Raw genomic sequence first — 16,658 nt, 5'->3', positions numbered from 1 at the left:
GACCACGCTTTAAAGACAATCAGTCAAAAATTCCAGCTCTTTAATACTTAAAATAAAAGATCTTAAATTTAATGATTAGACTCTATCGGTATGCTCCAGTTTGTCATTATTAATCATATCAGCTATGATTTAATTACTACCCCATTTTCCATTATGCTTAATCCTCTAATAATTTCCTTTAAATTTGTTTGTTTTTCGTAAAAATTAAAACTAAAAAAGCAGAGAGAGAGAGAGAGAGAGAAACTGTTCATGATTATGGGTTTTTTTTTTTTTCGTTCTGTTCTGCAAATTTTGTTCATGATTGATGATGACCCAATTTTTTGTTTTAGAAGGAAATGGCAGTTACTATACAGAGCAAAAATGAAATTCTACTTTTTTTCATCATTACAGTTCTTGAAAAGGCTATGGTGGTTTTCATGATTTGAGGTTTCAATGTTTTTCTTTGTCTTTTGTTGAGAGAGTAACAAAAGAAACCCCACTTTTCTAATTAATAATAAAAATGTTTTTCTTTTTATTTATATTATTACATATATCTTCACTCGTTTTACAATTTAAGATTAATTCTGTTGGAATGGAAATGATATTCAAATAAATTTTCTTTTAACAATAACAACTCCAAAACTGAAAGTAGTTTTTTTAAGTGATCGGCAATTCCTCGGCTAAATTTTTTAGACTTCAAAGGTTGAAAGTTGGAACTTTAAAAAGAAGCGCCGACCAATATTTTCACACAAGCCGGCCCATCCTGATACGGCCACGTCAGATGGACCAATGGAGGTGCTGATGTGGCGAGATCAGAAATGTAGAAGGTTGTAATGGGGAGACGTGAGAACAAAGAAGCAAGGATCACGTTTTGTGAACATTGGTCACCCTGGTCAAACTCAAGTCCGCTACATAACACTCAAAAACACACTGTCATGTTTTTTTTTATTTACATTTTCTTTCCTATCTTGCCGTCTCTGTCTCTCCTTGTTTAACTTAGAAGCTCCACCAAGAACGAAAGTTGGAAGGGAGGGGAGGGTTTAGACTCTTATTTTCAGTTTCTTTCCTATCTTGCTATCTTTGTCTTTCCTCGTTTAACTTGGAAGCTCCACCGAGAACGAAAGTTGACAGCAAGAGAAAGATCTAATGGAGTATGAGAGAATAGACAAACCTCAGGTAAGCCTATTTTTTTTTCCTTTTTTTTTTGAGATTTTGTATGCTAATAATGGCTTTGGGTGGTGAATGGTTTATTTATCTGATCTGGGTTTTTTTAACAAATTTCTCAAATTTAAAAGCTTTTGTATGTTGATAATAATTGCTTTGGGTGGTGCTTGATTTCCTTGCTTTTGTATGCATGAAGTTCAATCCTTTTTTTCTTTTATTCAAAATTGGTTGTAAAATGGGAAGGTTGAATTGGCTCGTATTACATTTTCTTGGTATAAATGGGGGCCTGATTTTGAGTTAAAGTTTTCTTGTAATTGATCAGAGTATAATATGGGGCCTGATTTTTGAGTTAAAAGTTTTCTTTCTTTTAAATCCCTTTTTTATAATCTGTACTCCAGAGTGGCATTTCACCAAGTAAATTAAGGATGAAGCTGATGGGGCCTCATCATCATCGAAAGAAGGATGGATCAAACAGCAATTCTTCAAGGACATCTCCATCTAGGATTGAGGATGCTGAGTTTGTCAACAGTCTATTAACCTCTAATAATGAAGATTTTGATGAGGAAGGTTTGTTTCTTTCTCTTATATTGAAGTATGTTCCTTGGCCTGGTTTAGGGTGGGAGCTGGATGAATCCAGCCACGTGTTTTTAGTAAGATTTGCATGCTGATTTAGAGCATATTTGACTGAAATGCAGTTCCCAGCTTAGATGTTGTACCGATTAAAATATCCAATGAGATGGTATCGGGTTCCACCCTGAATGATCAAATTTCTGGCCAAGCAAAGGAGATGGTGCTGCAGGAGAGCATCGGAATGAGCCGTGCTAAATCGCAGCAGTTCCCTCAGAGTGATAATGGGAATTCCAGTGCAATTCATCCAATGAGGACGCTGGAAGATGAAAACCTTGATTATGATAGTAATGCTAGTTCTTCGAGCTTTGAGTTTCATAAAGGGGAGAGAGGAGCAGTACATAACTGCCTGACGAGGTCATACTCGAGACCTATGTCATCTAAATGGAACGATGCGGAGAAATGGATAATGAACCGGCAAAATGTTCAAGCTACTTATGCTAAGAAGAATGCATTTCACAACCAAGTTAGTCTATATCCAATTTCACATATGGTGAGAGTTGCCCCGGAGTCTGCAAATTATGACCAGAGAACGGCTGTTAGTGGCGTAGCTGACACTAAGAGGGTTGATTTCTATCAGCATGCTGTGCAGATGCCATTCGAGAAGTTCTCTTTTGTTCCTTCAGGAGCTCATCATTTTTCAGCACAATCATATGGAGGGAATCTGTTATTTGATCAGTGTCCTCAAAGTAAGGATTTGAGGGAAGTTGCTGAGAGGGATTTATCTTGTACAAAAAGCTCCAAAGAAGATACTACCGGTAAATTTGCATATTGAGCTTTTCTAGTATTTTTCTTTATGAAAATATATACTCATATACTGCGTATGCAGTGATGCACCGGGTGTCCAGGTTCATTATCATTTGATCACCATGACGAGCACTTGCATTACGATGTGATTAAGAACATTGAAATGCTATGACTTGAGTGGATGGATTGTGAGGGTTAAGCCATTATAATTACATATGCATATGCCAGTTTCATATATAGGCTTGACACCATCAAGTAGAGAGTACAAATAAGGGATTATCTCCTTCATATCCAGATCGTTTTTCTATTTTGCTGTGTATTGATCATAGTTCTGTTTTTTGTATCTACTATTTATCTCATACCTTAAGATTTGGCCTTGCAGTTTTTCCTGCAGTACGATCTGTTTGTATGAGAGATATGGGAACAGAAATGACCCCAGTTGCAAGTCAAGAGCCTTCTAGGACTGCTACGCCTGTCGGGGCAACAACCCCACTACGAAGCCCAACATCTTCAATCCCATCTACTCCTCGTGGAGGGGCGTTGTCAATGCCTTTGGACTACAACATAGATGATGAGTCACAGCATTGTCCTGAAAGTGGCAAGAAAGAATTGTCTGAGCGAGAAGCAAAGCTCAAGACAAGAAAAGAGATTGTAGCCCTCGGTGTCCAGCTTGGAAAGATGAATATTGCTGCTTGGGCAAGCAAAGATGAGAAGGAGGCCAATGCATCGTCAGGTGATACCACTCATATGGAGGAGCTCGAGCGGATTGATTATGAAAAACGAGCAGCTGCATGGCAGGAAGCTGAAAAGTCGAAGCATACAGCAAGGTTCTAATATGTACCGATCTTTTGTGCTTGTTAAACGATTCCCGTCAATTTCTTTGTTCTGAATGCATATAAAAATTTCTCAGGTATAAGCGCCAAGAGATTAAAATTCAAGCATGGGAGAGTCAGCAGAGAGCAAAACTAGAAGCAGAAATGCGGAGAATAGAGGTATCTGAAATCCCTTATTTCATCACATACTCAAAATTACTTCTTATTATAAACATTTAAAGATTATTGATCCTTTTGATGACAACTGATGGTATTAAAGCTCAATGAAAAAGACTAAATCTAAACCAGAAATTAGTAGGAAAGACTTGTGTTTTTCTTAACCTCAAATCTTCTGACACGATTCAACTGTAACGAACCTTGAAATATGGTTGGTTTTAGGTTAATGCAGTTAACTTAGTTAAGTGCCATTACAAATTAATCAAAAGAATTTGACTCGGGAAAGATAGCAATCGATGATAGGGGATAATTCATGTGGCCATATGCTGAGAAATAATTATGATAATAACTATACAAGTCTTCCACCTTTCAGGCCAAAGTAGAGCAAATGAGAGGCCAAGCTCAAGCAAAGATGGTGAAGAAGATTGCTATGTCTAGGCAAAGGTCAGAAGAAAAACGAGCTGCAGCTGAAGCTAGAAAGAATCGGGATGCAGAAAGAACTTCTGCTAAAGCAGAATACATTCGACAAACAGGAAGAATGCCATCATCCCCTTACATGTGTTGTGGTTGGCCGTCATAATAACATTAGTAAACAATCAATCAATAAGAGCAAAACCTGCTCATACACTTATTGAGCCGAAGGTAGCACCTCTTGTAACCTTGTTTTGAGTAGCATTAGTGATGGTGAACGAATGTTGTATTTATAAAACGGCCTAGGTCTTCTTCTTTTTCTTTTTTTCTTTTTTTGTTAGTGTTGTTTACGTGGAAATGTGAAATGAATAGTGCAATTGATGCAATTAATGAAATCATGCATATTTTTGTCCTTAACATACACAAAAGAAGAATATGTCTCTAAATTGGGATATGACATGATAGAGCCTATAAGTTGAAGTTGGAAGTGTCTTTTATGTTGGAATATTTTCAAATATTTATAATATTCTAATAACTATAAATAAATGGGTGTAATTAATTAAAAGATTATATTATTTGATTTTTAAAAAGAATTATAATTATTTAAATAATATTATTTGAATAGTTATAATTAAATGAATAATTATATGTTTATTTTAAAGAAATTATTATTTAGAAAGATAGTTATTGATGAAAGATGCCTCTATAAAGAGACATGAAAATTCTTATAAATAGGAAAGAGATTACTCGAGGTTAATTTGTTTGGAACTTGTTTACACATCAAAGATAGATGTGGCAAATATAACCTTAAAAATAGTGGCTTGATACACATCTTGAAACCTTCTCCTATTTCTTCTTCTGTTCAAATTCCATTCGTGTATTCGAAATTTTCCTCATCGGAGATTTGTAGTAAGACTTTATGTTCCATTTGAGACTGGTTTAGTCTGCATAATATAGGTGCCAAAGAGACTAGCCACTGGTCGTGGTTCGGATCAGCCTGCATCCTTGAAAGACTTGGGCTTTAGCCTAGCCACAACGTTCCAAATAAACCAGATCCATATCAACCAAACTTTGCAGACTGCAAAGTATGCTTTGTTCGGTACCAGTTGTTGGTGTTTACCGTAATTTGGGCTCCTGGACAAATCTAAATGGCTTGATAATTCCTTGGTGAATGGCCATAGACCACCTATGATCCATAAACCATAGTAACTCATGCACATTAGTACTCGTCTCTGGTTTGGCTTTGGCTTCGGTGAGCGTTTTGAGCTTGTTTAATCTCTTTCCCCACCTTGGATTAATAGCTATGGTTGGTTCTTGATATACTAATTTCTAATCTTTTGAGGGATTCAAATTACCTTGGCCAACTAGTTCTAGCCAAACACTGCAACAGTTTCCCGTTTCACGCCATTGGAAACCAAGACCAATTGCCAAGCATGTACTGATCCATACTTCCTACCGAACCATTATCTTGTAGTTTCAGTGGCTTTCTAAATCAAGTTGGATGACTTTTGTTTCTGTTTTTGTAATGGTTTCATGCAGATTTTAAAACTGCTGATAATTATGTTTAAGAAATGTCGCTGCTTATCTTTTTATGCAGATTTTAGAACTATCTTTTTAGGACTCAATCCAGTAGATAAAAACAGCCTACATACGTACAATGAATCAGATACTCAAGATTTGTGTTTTTTAACAATATCTTCAATCTTCCCCACATCCATGGAGATGTGAAGGGAATAAAAGAAAAGGAAATGTAGCCATCACCAACTGACCAGAGAGGTAATGAAGGAACAATCAACTGTCCTTTAAAGCTCTGACAAAATCTTTTGAAGAAGAACCACTCAAGTCTTTCCTTTTACCGAATCTCTTACGCCTAAAAATGAAATCTTCTAGTACTTTGACAACAACAAAATGAGTACACACCACCAGGGTGCCAACGACACACATTTTCACGTATTGGACCGTGTCTTTTTGCCCATGTTATTACATGGTTTTGGCAGAGAACAGGGTTCAAGCAAAAGCCATTGATAGGGTGCAAGTTTAAAAGGACAATAGGACATCTTTGCTCGCAGTCACCTCCCACCCAAAACATAAAGGGCTTTTTGAGAGGGCGTTGCTGGAAACCCTCCTTTAATTTTTTTTCTGAATTTGGGACTATTATTGTTTGATGGGATGCCCTACCCTTTTTGTCACCATTTCCATCCTCCAAACACATGAGTGTGCTATCTATTGTCAAATGCCCCCACAACCTGGAGTCACAAAAAACACATAAACTAACCCTTCATTTCCAACTTTACATTGTGGCCATCCAGTCCCCACATCCCCCTAAAACAAGATACCTCAACTACTATCTTATATTTTTATCCTTTTTTTAACTCACAAAGATAATTATATCATGTGTTGAGATTCGAACTCTAAATTTCTTTAACGGCGTCTCTTAAAAAAATGACACATATAAAATCAAAGTCCTACACGCTAAATTCTCCTCTAAGTTCACTGAACTTTATCCACAAGTGGGATAAATTCCCATGAAAATTGGCTTGTGACTCGAGGGTAGAAGAATGAGGAAACGTGGCTCACATGTCAAGTCCACCGACATCAACCCTGGCCTATCAGTTAGGCCAAAGAGTTATCGGTCCATTTCATCTGTTGCATGTGATTTGCCTTCTATTTCTCCGCGAAAACAGTTCTATTTTGTCTAAAATTCCAGGTGAGAGATAATAATAAGTTGAACGTTTTTCTAGAAATCTCATGCACATTAGTTGCATTTGATGAGACAGTATTGCAGCAGACATCTTTTATCAGCTGCTCTTTTAGCTAGAAGGCATAAAAACATGTCTTAGATACGATGTTTAACACCTAGGAGAAAAGGATTTTCTTTTGTCTTGTTGATCTTCAGAAACTTTTCAATTTGATTTAAGATTATCATCCCAAAGATAGTTATGACATAATCATTGTGTCGTCCAGAAGAACTGCAATAGAAATCATCAAACGTTTCCCAGCCAAGGTGGCATCATTTATTATAGCCCCCGACACCAGGACCTTTTAGTTTCCAGGATATGTTTGAAGAACAACCAGTCTCACTATCATCAAAAGGGTGTGACTCAGCAAACCCCCCAGCTCGGTTTATGAGCCAGCCGATGATGATAGTTAATGTTCACTTTCAAAAAGTTGGAATAAAATGAATAAGAGTGGGCCATTTTCACACTGAAGCAATTCAGAAATGGTTGGTTTTCGACAACTAATTACTATAGGAGACCCACTTTGATATCAGATATATATTAGTAGTTTCAATGCTTGGGAAGCTTTCGGGCTCCTCGTCATTTGTTCAGTAATTTTCATCTTAAATAAGTTTCGGACTACAGAAGAATATATAATGGCAAAAGCTAAAGCTTGCTTCACAAATATTTTGATATCCTAATAAATATGAATTGTACATATTTCCATAACAAAGGAGACGAAGATCTCATATAGTTACAGTATTTAACTTATGTATATATATGCTATATTATAAAGTTCCAGCTAGAGTTAGGCAGCTCTTTTCCATATAAGGATTGCAAGAGGCACACTAACATTACAGGGAGAAAAATAACATCTTAACAGGTAAAGATTATTCAGTAGTCCAATGACCCCACAGAGGCAATACCAGAGCTCAAATTTCTCGAGTCCTGCTGGCTCGCATAGTCATCACAACTGCCATTCGAGAGCCTCTGAACTGGAACAGAGTTTAGAAGCTCCAGGCCTCGTTTGCCCATTTGCTGCACTTCTTGCGGTGAAAGTATCTTGATGCACCACACACTGTTCACAAACTCCCTGGTGGAAAACGGAATATAAAGTAAGTTTGGAATTAGCAAAAGAACTTAGCATGTGGAACCCAAAATAGATTTAAATGCATGCACTCAAAAGGTTGAAATTTACCCCAAGTTCTCGTACACGTGCTTGTGGATGTATGTGCATGCACGTCAAAAGTGTTTTAAGGTAGAATGCAACAATTTCTTGATCAAGTGGTCCAAGAACTTGACATGCATCCTAGAGTTCAAGATGAAACTATATCCATACAATAGAAGGGGAATGGAAACTTACGGCCAAGGATCATCACCAAGGAGAAGAACGTCATTCTCCCTATCAACAAATACAAGCTGCCAGCCTGATCTCAAAGGGTCCTCCAACTGGCCTTCAAGGCCAAACATGCGTGCAAGTTCACTGCGCAGCTCATTGTAGCTGCTAAATTTGGAGATATCCAACGACCTCCCGAAGGACCCTGATTTATAAACCTGTTCCATAGTAATAACATTTACGTCAATTACAAAGAACCAAAATAATTGTCAGTAAAACAAAGGCAATAAAACTGCCAACAGATCAAACTTTCCAATATGCAAAAGAACCAAAATTCACAAGCCAAATGGAACTCATAACACCAGCCAAATTCATTAATCTAAAACATGAGGCAACTGACCTTAACAAAGGTTCTGGTTTGTGGGTTTTCTTGGCCCACATTCTCTGGAGACTGCAAGAATCCCAATTCATCAATGCAACTGGAAGGTGTCATTGCTGGATTAACTGAAAAATCAGTGCCTGCAGTACTCGCATAATTAGAAGAGAAAGGTATAGTAGTGGAGTCACTCTCGCTGCCAACTCCCCTAAGGCTTGACATCCCGTTTTGCAATAGAAGAGATGAAGTCTCTATATTAACACCAAATAAGAGATGGCTCTGTGGATCAGTACCCGCTGCTTGGTCTATCGAGCACTCCCTGCCAGGAAAGGGTGGCAACGAAATAGAATTATGAGAAATGTTTGTTTGGGTGGGCCCCAACTGTTCCACCTGGGGCAGAACACATTGTGGAGATCCAGATGACAGAACTTCAACAGCAGCCCGCTTAGATGGCCATGCTGCAGATGTTATTACTGGGTTGGATCTAGGCAAGTTGAGCAGACCAGACGGTTCATCTTGGGGAAAGGATCCCAAAAGACTGTGCAAGGGAGATACAATGGGGCTGGTCACGGTGTGCCCATTTGAGTCAGAAAAACTCTGTTGTTGGCATAGTGAAGGTATGGCTTGGAAAGGTGACGACCGGGACTGTGAGGCCGGAGCATACTGTGACATGGCAGACACTCCAGTAGAAATATGCTGATGATCGACCAGTTGCTGGTGTTGCTGTGACAGCGGATGCTGTAACTGCTGTTGGTGTTGATGGTTATTAAATGAATTCTGCTGCTGCAATTGTTGCTGAACAAGAGGCGGTTGGGTTTGAGCCTGAGTCTCAGACTGATGTTGGTTGTCTTCAACACCCTGAAGAAAAGCCTGAGGCTGAGACTGCTGCAACATCTGGGAATGCATTAAAGCAGCAGGCCTGCAGGATAGATTTTGGGGTTGCTGGAATTGCAGAAGGGTAGTAGTTGCTGATTTGGAGGGATCCACTGCTCTCATGTCTTGCAGAGCAGCAGCAGCCATAGCTTGGTGCATGTCATTCTGCAAACCCAGCATGGAAGCAGCATCCAGCCTTGGCTGCATCCACGGTGTAACTCCAATCCCTGGAAAATTCAGAGATGGCATTCCTCTACCTGCATCTCCTTGCAGCCACATAAGCGGAGAATTCATACCTAGACCATCATCCTTGATGCCTAAGAACAAGAGAGTCAAATTAAAAGGAATAAAAATGTCAAAAGAATCACACACAAATAAAAGGAATAAGCTTTTCAAATTTCACATTCAACAGGTATAAGAGAAATAAAACAAGTGGTTGAAGCTGTACAGCCATGGATTTAGCAGCAGACTAGCATACCGTGGAAAGAAGGTAATCCTGCTGGCCATGGTCGCTTAAGTCTTAATGGAAATGGTGATGGATACATAGGGAATGTTGTCAATGGTTCAATCTCCCACAAGGAGACTCTAGGCTGCCTTTCTCCAGCTGTTGATTCATCCCAGCCAACCTGCATGAATAAGTTCAATTCCACAAAATATCATCACCATTGATAGAAAATCTAAAACAAAAAATGTACAAGATTCTCAAAATGAAAAATATACAGGTAAACATTCTCAACATGCCTTGACTGATCGCCAATGTGAATTTGGCCACCGGACAGGATCCAAGTCACTTATGCCAGTGATTGTACCCATGTATCTGGTAAATGCAAAACCATCACACACAGACTATAATGTTCAAAAGTAAACATATGAAACAGGTTACAAAAGAAAGACAGAGTGAATTGTTAGATGATTGACCAAGGCATTAGAAAAATGCATTAATAAAACAACAGATCTAATATTAACACGTGCCATAGCTGCAACTTAATCATTTTATGATGAAAAGGCAGTCAGACACCAGTTCGCCGCTAAAAGAATGATAATCTGACTTTTGTAAGGAAAGCTACTTTAAACATTCAGAACAAAATGTAAAAAGTGAAAAGGTATAATAACTTACCGACGAACACTTGATTCTTCTGTTTCAAACAGCATTCTAAAGCGCATACCAACAGAAACTCGAGTATGATAGACAGCTTTGATATATTTTGTCAAAGGTATTACAAATTCTGATGGACTAGCCCTGAATAGAAGAGGCATAAGTTTGTCGGGGCTGAGAAATCACTAGAATGGACACTTCAATGATTAGTAAGATGCATAGCAATAGCACCATACCTTGGGTTATAAAATATAGTGAAGCGGCTATTTGTTGAAGCTGCATGAGCAGCAGCAGCAAGAAGCCCTAAGTGCATGCTATCACTCGATAAAACAGATGAAGGCATTACAGTTTGAGGTCGATTAGCTCGTCGGATGCCAAGAAGTAATTGATTTTTTTCATTCCTGTCAAAATAACCTAATATGTTGGTTTGAGCATCAAAATACCAATAACACGAGCAGAAGTAAGATACGATGGAAGACAAGCCAGCTACCTACCAGATAAAAAGAACTGAATCACCTGCAACTAGTCTTTTAGCACTTACAAATACGCTCCATCCTGTTGTCAAGAGATGCCTTTTGGGCTGACCTGTAAGGAAGAAATCAACAACTGATAAGTACAATTGTAGTAATCAAATCACTATATGGCACAAAACGGCCAGAATTATAATTAAGGTACTGTCAATTGTGTATATGACAATTACACTAACTTCTTCAGCACGCATGATGAATTAAAAAAACCATTCTCTACAACTTTAAAAGGGAACATGAAGCAGAAAATAGCATTTCTTGGTTATAAAGTGTCATATTTGAACAGGTGGATTCCTAATAAACTCACCCCGAAATATATGCCTAAATTTCCATTCATTATCGTGTAAGTCCCTTGCAATCAACTCTTGAGCAGGAGGCTGCTGGGAGAAGTCCTGGAGGCAATCAATAGCAAAAAATTAGAAATAAACCATTGCAGTCAATAAAATTTTATTTTGACTGAGCAAAAAGGAAAAATGCAATCAAAAGCATAAGAGGACATCAATGCCTATGGTGGCAACAGTTTACCAGTGGGGGAAACACTTTTTCAGCAGCTCGGCGAGGAACAGAGAACCCTCCATGAGTGCTTGTGTCACTGGCTGTTAATGTTTTACAGAAATAATTTGTTGGCTGTCTGCTGGGAGTGCCCAATTCTGCTGGAAGGTAAGCCTCCTTCTGTTCTTGCTATGGAACAATAACATTCAATACTTTAAGCAATCAATAAGACTGACAACATCACATTGAGAACACAGACAAAAGCACATACCGGATTCAGTGGTTGCAATGTCATTTGTGCATATACTTCATCTGTCTCAACATCTGCCTGAAGTTGACAAATTTTGAGGCTTTAGAAACAAATCTATAGGCGCAAATATCATCAGAAAACCAAATTAAGCAAGCCTTACATGCATGGTGACATTATGGAGCTGACATATAAGTTCTGGAGGTAAGCTTGGGTAGTTAGGTACGTGGACATCCACTTCCTCCTTGTTGGTTGATGCAGCTACCTACAAAGAAAACCATCAATAAATGCCTCAAAAAGCAAGTTGGCTACCCAATATGATGACTACTCAAGTAGAATGGAATGGACCACTATATTTGGAGAAAACCATGTTCATAACTTCACTTAATACATCTGATATGCCAATGATTCTAAGACCGGCATGCTATAGAGAAAGGGAAACCACTTTCTTTTTCTTTTCTTTTCTTTTCTTTTTTTGAGAATTAACTGTCAACACCTTAAGTTGTCTCATATGTGTTTACATTAAAAAATATGTATTTGAAACATTTCATGCTTGCGAACATCAAAAGTATAGACTGGTAATTGTTATTATCACTCAAATGCGTGCTTATATGCCAATCCTAAACAAAAAGAAAATAGCTTTCAAAGTTCCAAGTATATCGAACAACAAAAACAACCAGATCCTTTCATCATAAGCACCAGAGGGGACTCGGAATCTGGAAGAAAGCCATTCCAGCTCCACAAAAGGGGAGAAAAATGTAAGAAATATCACTCAATCAACTTTGTTTGAAATTTATTAAGGATAAGATAGACACAAATCCACTACAGATCTACTAGAGGATCAATTACGGTAAGCTTAAAAGCAGATGAGACATACAGTAAGACGGTGTTTAGTGCTGACAAGAAGACATTTGAAGATCATCCTTCTGTTATTTACACTCTTTCAATTAATGGGAAAAGGACAGTAATAATGCTATGCTGCAAAATAACTTTTTCACTTTTCCCTAGGAAAAGATAGTGAAACAATCATAATTAAGCAAAATGCAAATTGATGCATACATACCATCTGTAAAACACAAAATCTGCTTCAAATTCAAGCATACGAACCTGTTCGCTATGACCCTGTGGGAAGTAAACAACCCTACTTCCAACCGGAGGTAGAGATACAAGAGGACCCGCACATGCATGCCAAAGTTCAGAGTTCAGAACTCTCTTCTCTCCTGCAACGTCTATTTTTGCATTAATTTAAAACTGCTTTTTCAAAAATAATGAAACTGAGCTAATATTGATTACAAACACCCCCACTTAGTAAACTAAACATGTAATATTAAGATCAGGGGATGCCAAAAGATAGAAAATCCGAACTCCCAAGAAACATAGGTAATTAACGCTTGAAGAGAGCACAAGAAACAAACCCGTATAAGACATGATGAAAACACTACTTCAATAAGATATAACACCATAATAAACCTCAGCTTGAAATGGACAAATCTACGAATGAAATAAAAGCAGAATAAAGTTTTTTTTTTAAAAAAAAGGGCACTTCATTAGAAAAAAAAAAAGAAGGAAAAAAATGGCTTTGCATTTGAGAGTTGAGAGTTTCAAAAAAGAAAAAACCACTGAAGGATGGAAGTTATTTGTATGGAGTTGTTTTAACTTTTTCTCCTGCATTTTCTCAAGCCATAAACAAAGCCAAATATTACAACCACATGAAAACTTCAACTTTGCCACCCCTCTCACCCTTCACCGCTTTCAAGAAAAATAAGCAAATCCTTGGAAAAAAGAACCATACCTTCCGTAGCTTGTGGACTGAAACCAGCTGAAGAAAGCCTCATTCTTTTTTGTGAATAGTTCAACAAAAACTTTAAATCCCAAGTTAATACACTCAGAAGAGGATTCCCACCACAAAAATCACTTCTTCAACAACACCAATGAAGCACCAAAATCCTTCAAACAAAGACACCCACACTTAAAAATCTTCGTTTCTACTCCTTTGTCTACACAAGTTAAAAACACTACGCCTAACAAGAACCAGCTCCAATTGATAAAAAACCTGACAATTTACCCATCAAACACGACTTCTAACAACAACTAGAAAACAAGACTTGCTTCCTTTTTTCAACCGAAACCGGTTTTACTACAAAAGACAATCGCTTTCAGCCTCATTCGCCTGCAATCAATCTTCTTCTCCACCCAAATACCCCAAGTGCTGTTCTTTTGAACCAGAACTTAATGCTAAAACAAAAAAAAAAAAAAGGTAATCTGCTCTTGTTAATGTTCCAACACGTTAGCCCCACATTTCACCTCCCAAAAACAAAGACTTTTGGTGTTTTGATCCTTAAAGTGTGAACAAAACAACAGTATTTATCTTTTAAGTCCCTCAAAGCTTGTAACCAATAACACCAGCAAGCGAAAACAGCCAACAGATCTCAACTTGAAAGATAACGATTTACTCAGCCCCTCGCCAATAAGTTTTTTTTTTTTAACTCAGATCTTTCTGAACACTCACAAAGCAAAGATAAAATGATGCAAAGGATACAAGCTAAAAGAACCAAACAGCAGTGTTATTATTACTACATGCATTTGGATTTTCTTCTCTCAGAGCTCTCTCTCCTTAGCATAGTCCAACGTTTTCAAAAGAGGCCTTGGGTATTTATAGAACTTTTGTTTGCAGAAGTTGAGAATTTAAAAGATGAAATTTTCTTTTCATGGTTTTTGAGGAAGAGGCGCTTTTCTGTTTCCAGCAATGGAAATATTGGTGATCACTGAGGGAGAAATGAAAGCAAGGGAAAGATGGAGAAAGAGAGACAGTTGCCTGCTGCTTATTACAAGTAAAAGAGTAAAGAAAATTATTAGCACCGAGCCGAGCCGAGCCGAGCCGAGCCGTTAACATGGAAGGTAGCCAGCAGCTGGGGTAAATGGGGTCACATCAAGGAAGAAAGGATGGGGACGACCAAATCTAGAGAGAAAAAAATGGATGGACCCCACAAATCTAAGCTCTGAGCTGTTGCTTTTTTGACATTATTATTTACAATTTTTCATTAAAAATATATAAATTATTAATAATTAAGTACTTTATTTATTTATTTACGTATTTAATCTCTATATATAATATCGGAAATCGAGTGTAGATGGTTGGTACTCTCAACGAATCCAACCTCCAGATTCATCCTCCCACTTTATTTTTATTTTAATTGTATATATAATTCTTAGTTTATTTTTATTTTATTTATTTCAATTATTGGTAATTGTGAATGTGTTTTGGCCTTCATGTGGATCCAATTTACTTCGGCTGCCATTGGTTGATGTTCGTTCATGATGGAGACATGAAATATCTATGCCGACTTCTTTGAAAGGAGGGAAAATAATAAACAACTTAATATATAGGTACCCCATAGATAGTTGTATTAGATTCTTATTTAATTCCAGTAAAACATAATTTTTTCATTTAAATTAAAACTATTCTTTTACCATTTAATTTAATAAACATTAAAAACTTTGCACTAAAATATTAATTTTTTATCCATAATTTTTATACTTTTTTGAACAAATATATATATATATGACCACCTTTACTGAAATTCCACTACTTTTCCCCCTATATCCTAGGTTTAAGGCTCGTTGGGTTGCAAATGTAAGCCTAATATTATCAAAATTAGACTTTGATTTTCTTCCCACTATGTTCTTTTTCTTTAAAAAAATTTATTTATTTCTGAAAACATATATATTATGATAACATTGGCATCTATAGAAATGAAAAATCAAACTTAGATATTTCGAACGTTTGCTTAAAAACGTGAGATGCAATTTAATAAAGATAATCGACACTTTGACCAAAAAATTGTGTTATTTGAACCTAATTATGTCAAATAAAAACAACTTGTTAATAAAACAAAACAACCCAATGCTTTAATTATTCCTTTAATTAATTAAGACAACACAAATCACTTATTTTTCAAAGTTTTTTTTTTTAATTATTAAATGAAAATTCCAAACAGAAAAACACGTCGGGGCTTATGTTTCAACCAATATCATTCATTAAACTTTGTTCAAAACTTTTATTTAGTTTTTTTTTATTGCTTCAAATTTATGCAGTCATTGGAAATGCAATTGTAATATGCCTCAAAAACAACATAAAATAACAACGATACGAAGATAATTACATACATATTTATTTATGCAAGGTCTTTTTTTTTCATGGTGTGGGTTCCCACAAATTTTCGTTTGATTCCAAAATCGACCAAAACAAAGTCACCTGACATGAATTCCATGATTGGAGCTTATTGGCCCATACATGAAGTAAATTTAATCTCTCTTCGTGGCTTTTAGTGGACTTTTTCTTTTTTTTCTTTTTATTTATTTCCTTATCCTAAATTTCATTCTCAAATTTTGGAAAAATATTGAAACGCCAAAAATATTACTGTCACGTTTCAACATCATCGATTTTAAATATGTAACTAGAATTTATTTTATAACAAAATTTCATAAATCCGACACAGTGCATAAATAATAATTACAGTATTCTTGGAAAAATATCTAATGAAGAGAACTAGAAAAGTGTAAATAATAACATTATTTTTACTAATATTCTATATATGAGCATTGGATATTTAGGTCCAATATTCTCTTTAGAATGTTAGTCATTATTTTAAAGGGGTAAAATAAAATGCCACTCAATTATGCCCTCTAATCTCTGACTGTAATACGACATGATTTACTTTTTGACTTTACCATATTCTCATTTAACAATAACGTAGGGACAGGGAAAAGTAAAGAGTCATTTCCTTCGACTCTTTTTTTTTTTTAAAAAAATCCACAAAAAAAAAAAAGGTAATTATAAAAGGAAGGACTAGCGATTTAGATATACGCAGTATAGAAAATGTTTAAAACGAATAGAATTTAAGTGAAAATTATATATATTTTAAAATTTTCACAAGAGATATTGAAACTTTAATACATATTTCTTACAAAATACTAATTTTCTTTATTTAGCTTGGTAAATTAAAAGCTTTATGATTAGCTTATCAAATATATTTTTAATAAAAATTTCGTATGATTAAGAAAATGATTAGCGGGT

The 16,658-nt window shown here is 36.4% G+C and overlaps 2 protein-coding genes across 6 annotated transcripts; one reads left to right on the top strand and one right to left on the bottom strand.

Moving 5' to 3' along the window:
* Positions 1-567: 567 nt before the first annotated feature.
* Positions 568-4,312, top strand: LOC108450484 (uncharacterized). Its single transcript, XM_017748134.2, has 6 exons — positions 568-1,155; positions 1,542-1,710; positions 1,839-2,528; positions 2,900-3,344; positions 3,428-3,509; positions 3,880-4,312. The coding sequence occupies exons 1-6, from the start codon at positions 1,126-1,128 to the stop codon at positions 4,084-4,086; spliced, it is 1,623 nt and encodes a 540-aa protein (XP_017603623.1). The 5' UTR covers positions 568-1,125; the 3' UTR covers positions 4,087-4,312.
* A 3,009-nt stretch (positions 4,313-7,321) lies between these two features.
* Positions 7,322-14,418, bottom strand: LOC108453311 (auxin response factor 6-like). 5 transcript variants are annotated; one of them, XM_017751336.2, is made up of 14 exons: positions 13,374-14,418; positions 12,689-12,810; positions 11,745-11,846; positions 11,606-11,662; positions 11,368-11,523; positions 11,150-11,234; positions 10,810-10,900; positions 10,552-10,716; positions 10,337-10,459; positions 9,961-10,036; positions 9,698-9,845; positions 8,371-9,536; positions 7,998-8,188; positions 7,322-7,727 (listed from the first exon to the last, which is right to left on the bottom strand). In XM_017751336.2, exons 1-14 carry the CDS (start codon positions 13,414-13,416, stop codon positions 7,529-7,531), a joined length of 2,724 nt encoding a protein of 907 aa, XP_017606825.1. In that variant the 5' UTR covers positions 13,417-14,418; the 3' UTR covers positions 7,322-7,528. The 5 variants fall into 5 exon arrangements, with proteins under 5 accessions (XP_017606825.1, XP_017606826.1, XP_052883783.1 ...); XM_017751337.2 differs by having other exon boundaries at positions 12,689-12,801; XM_053027823.1 differs by lacking the exon at positions 13,374-14,418 and adding an exon at positions 12,997-13,296 and having other exon boundaries at positions 12,689-12,801.
* Positions 14,419-16,658: the final 2,240 nt, after the last annotated feature.

The sequence above is a fragment of the Gossypium arboreum genome, chromosome 5 (genome assembly GCF_025698485.1).
Source record: "Gossypium arboreum isolate Shixiya-1 chromosome 5, ASM2569848v2, whole genome shotgun sequence".
In the NCBI taxonomy this organism is placed as follows: Eukaryota; Viridiplantae; Streptophyta; class Magnoliopsida; order Malvales; family Malvaceae; genus Gossypium; species Gossypium arboreum.
Note: the sequence above shows the minus strand (reverse complement) of the source record. Positions and strands in the feature narration are given on the sequence as shown.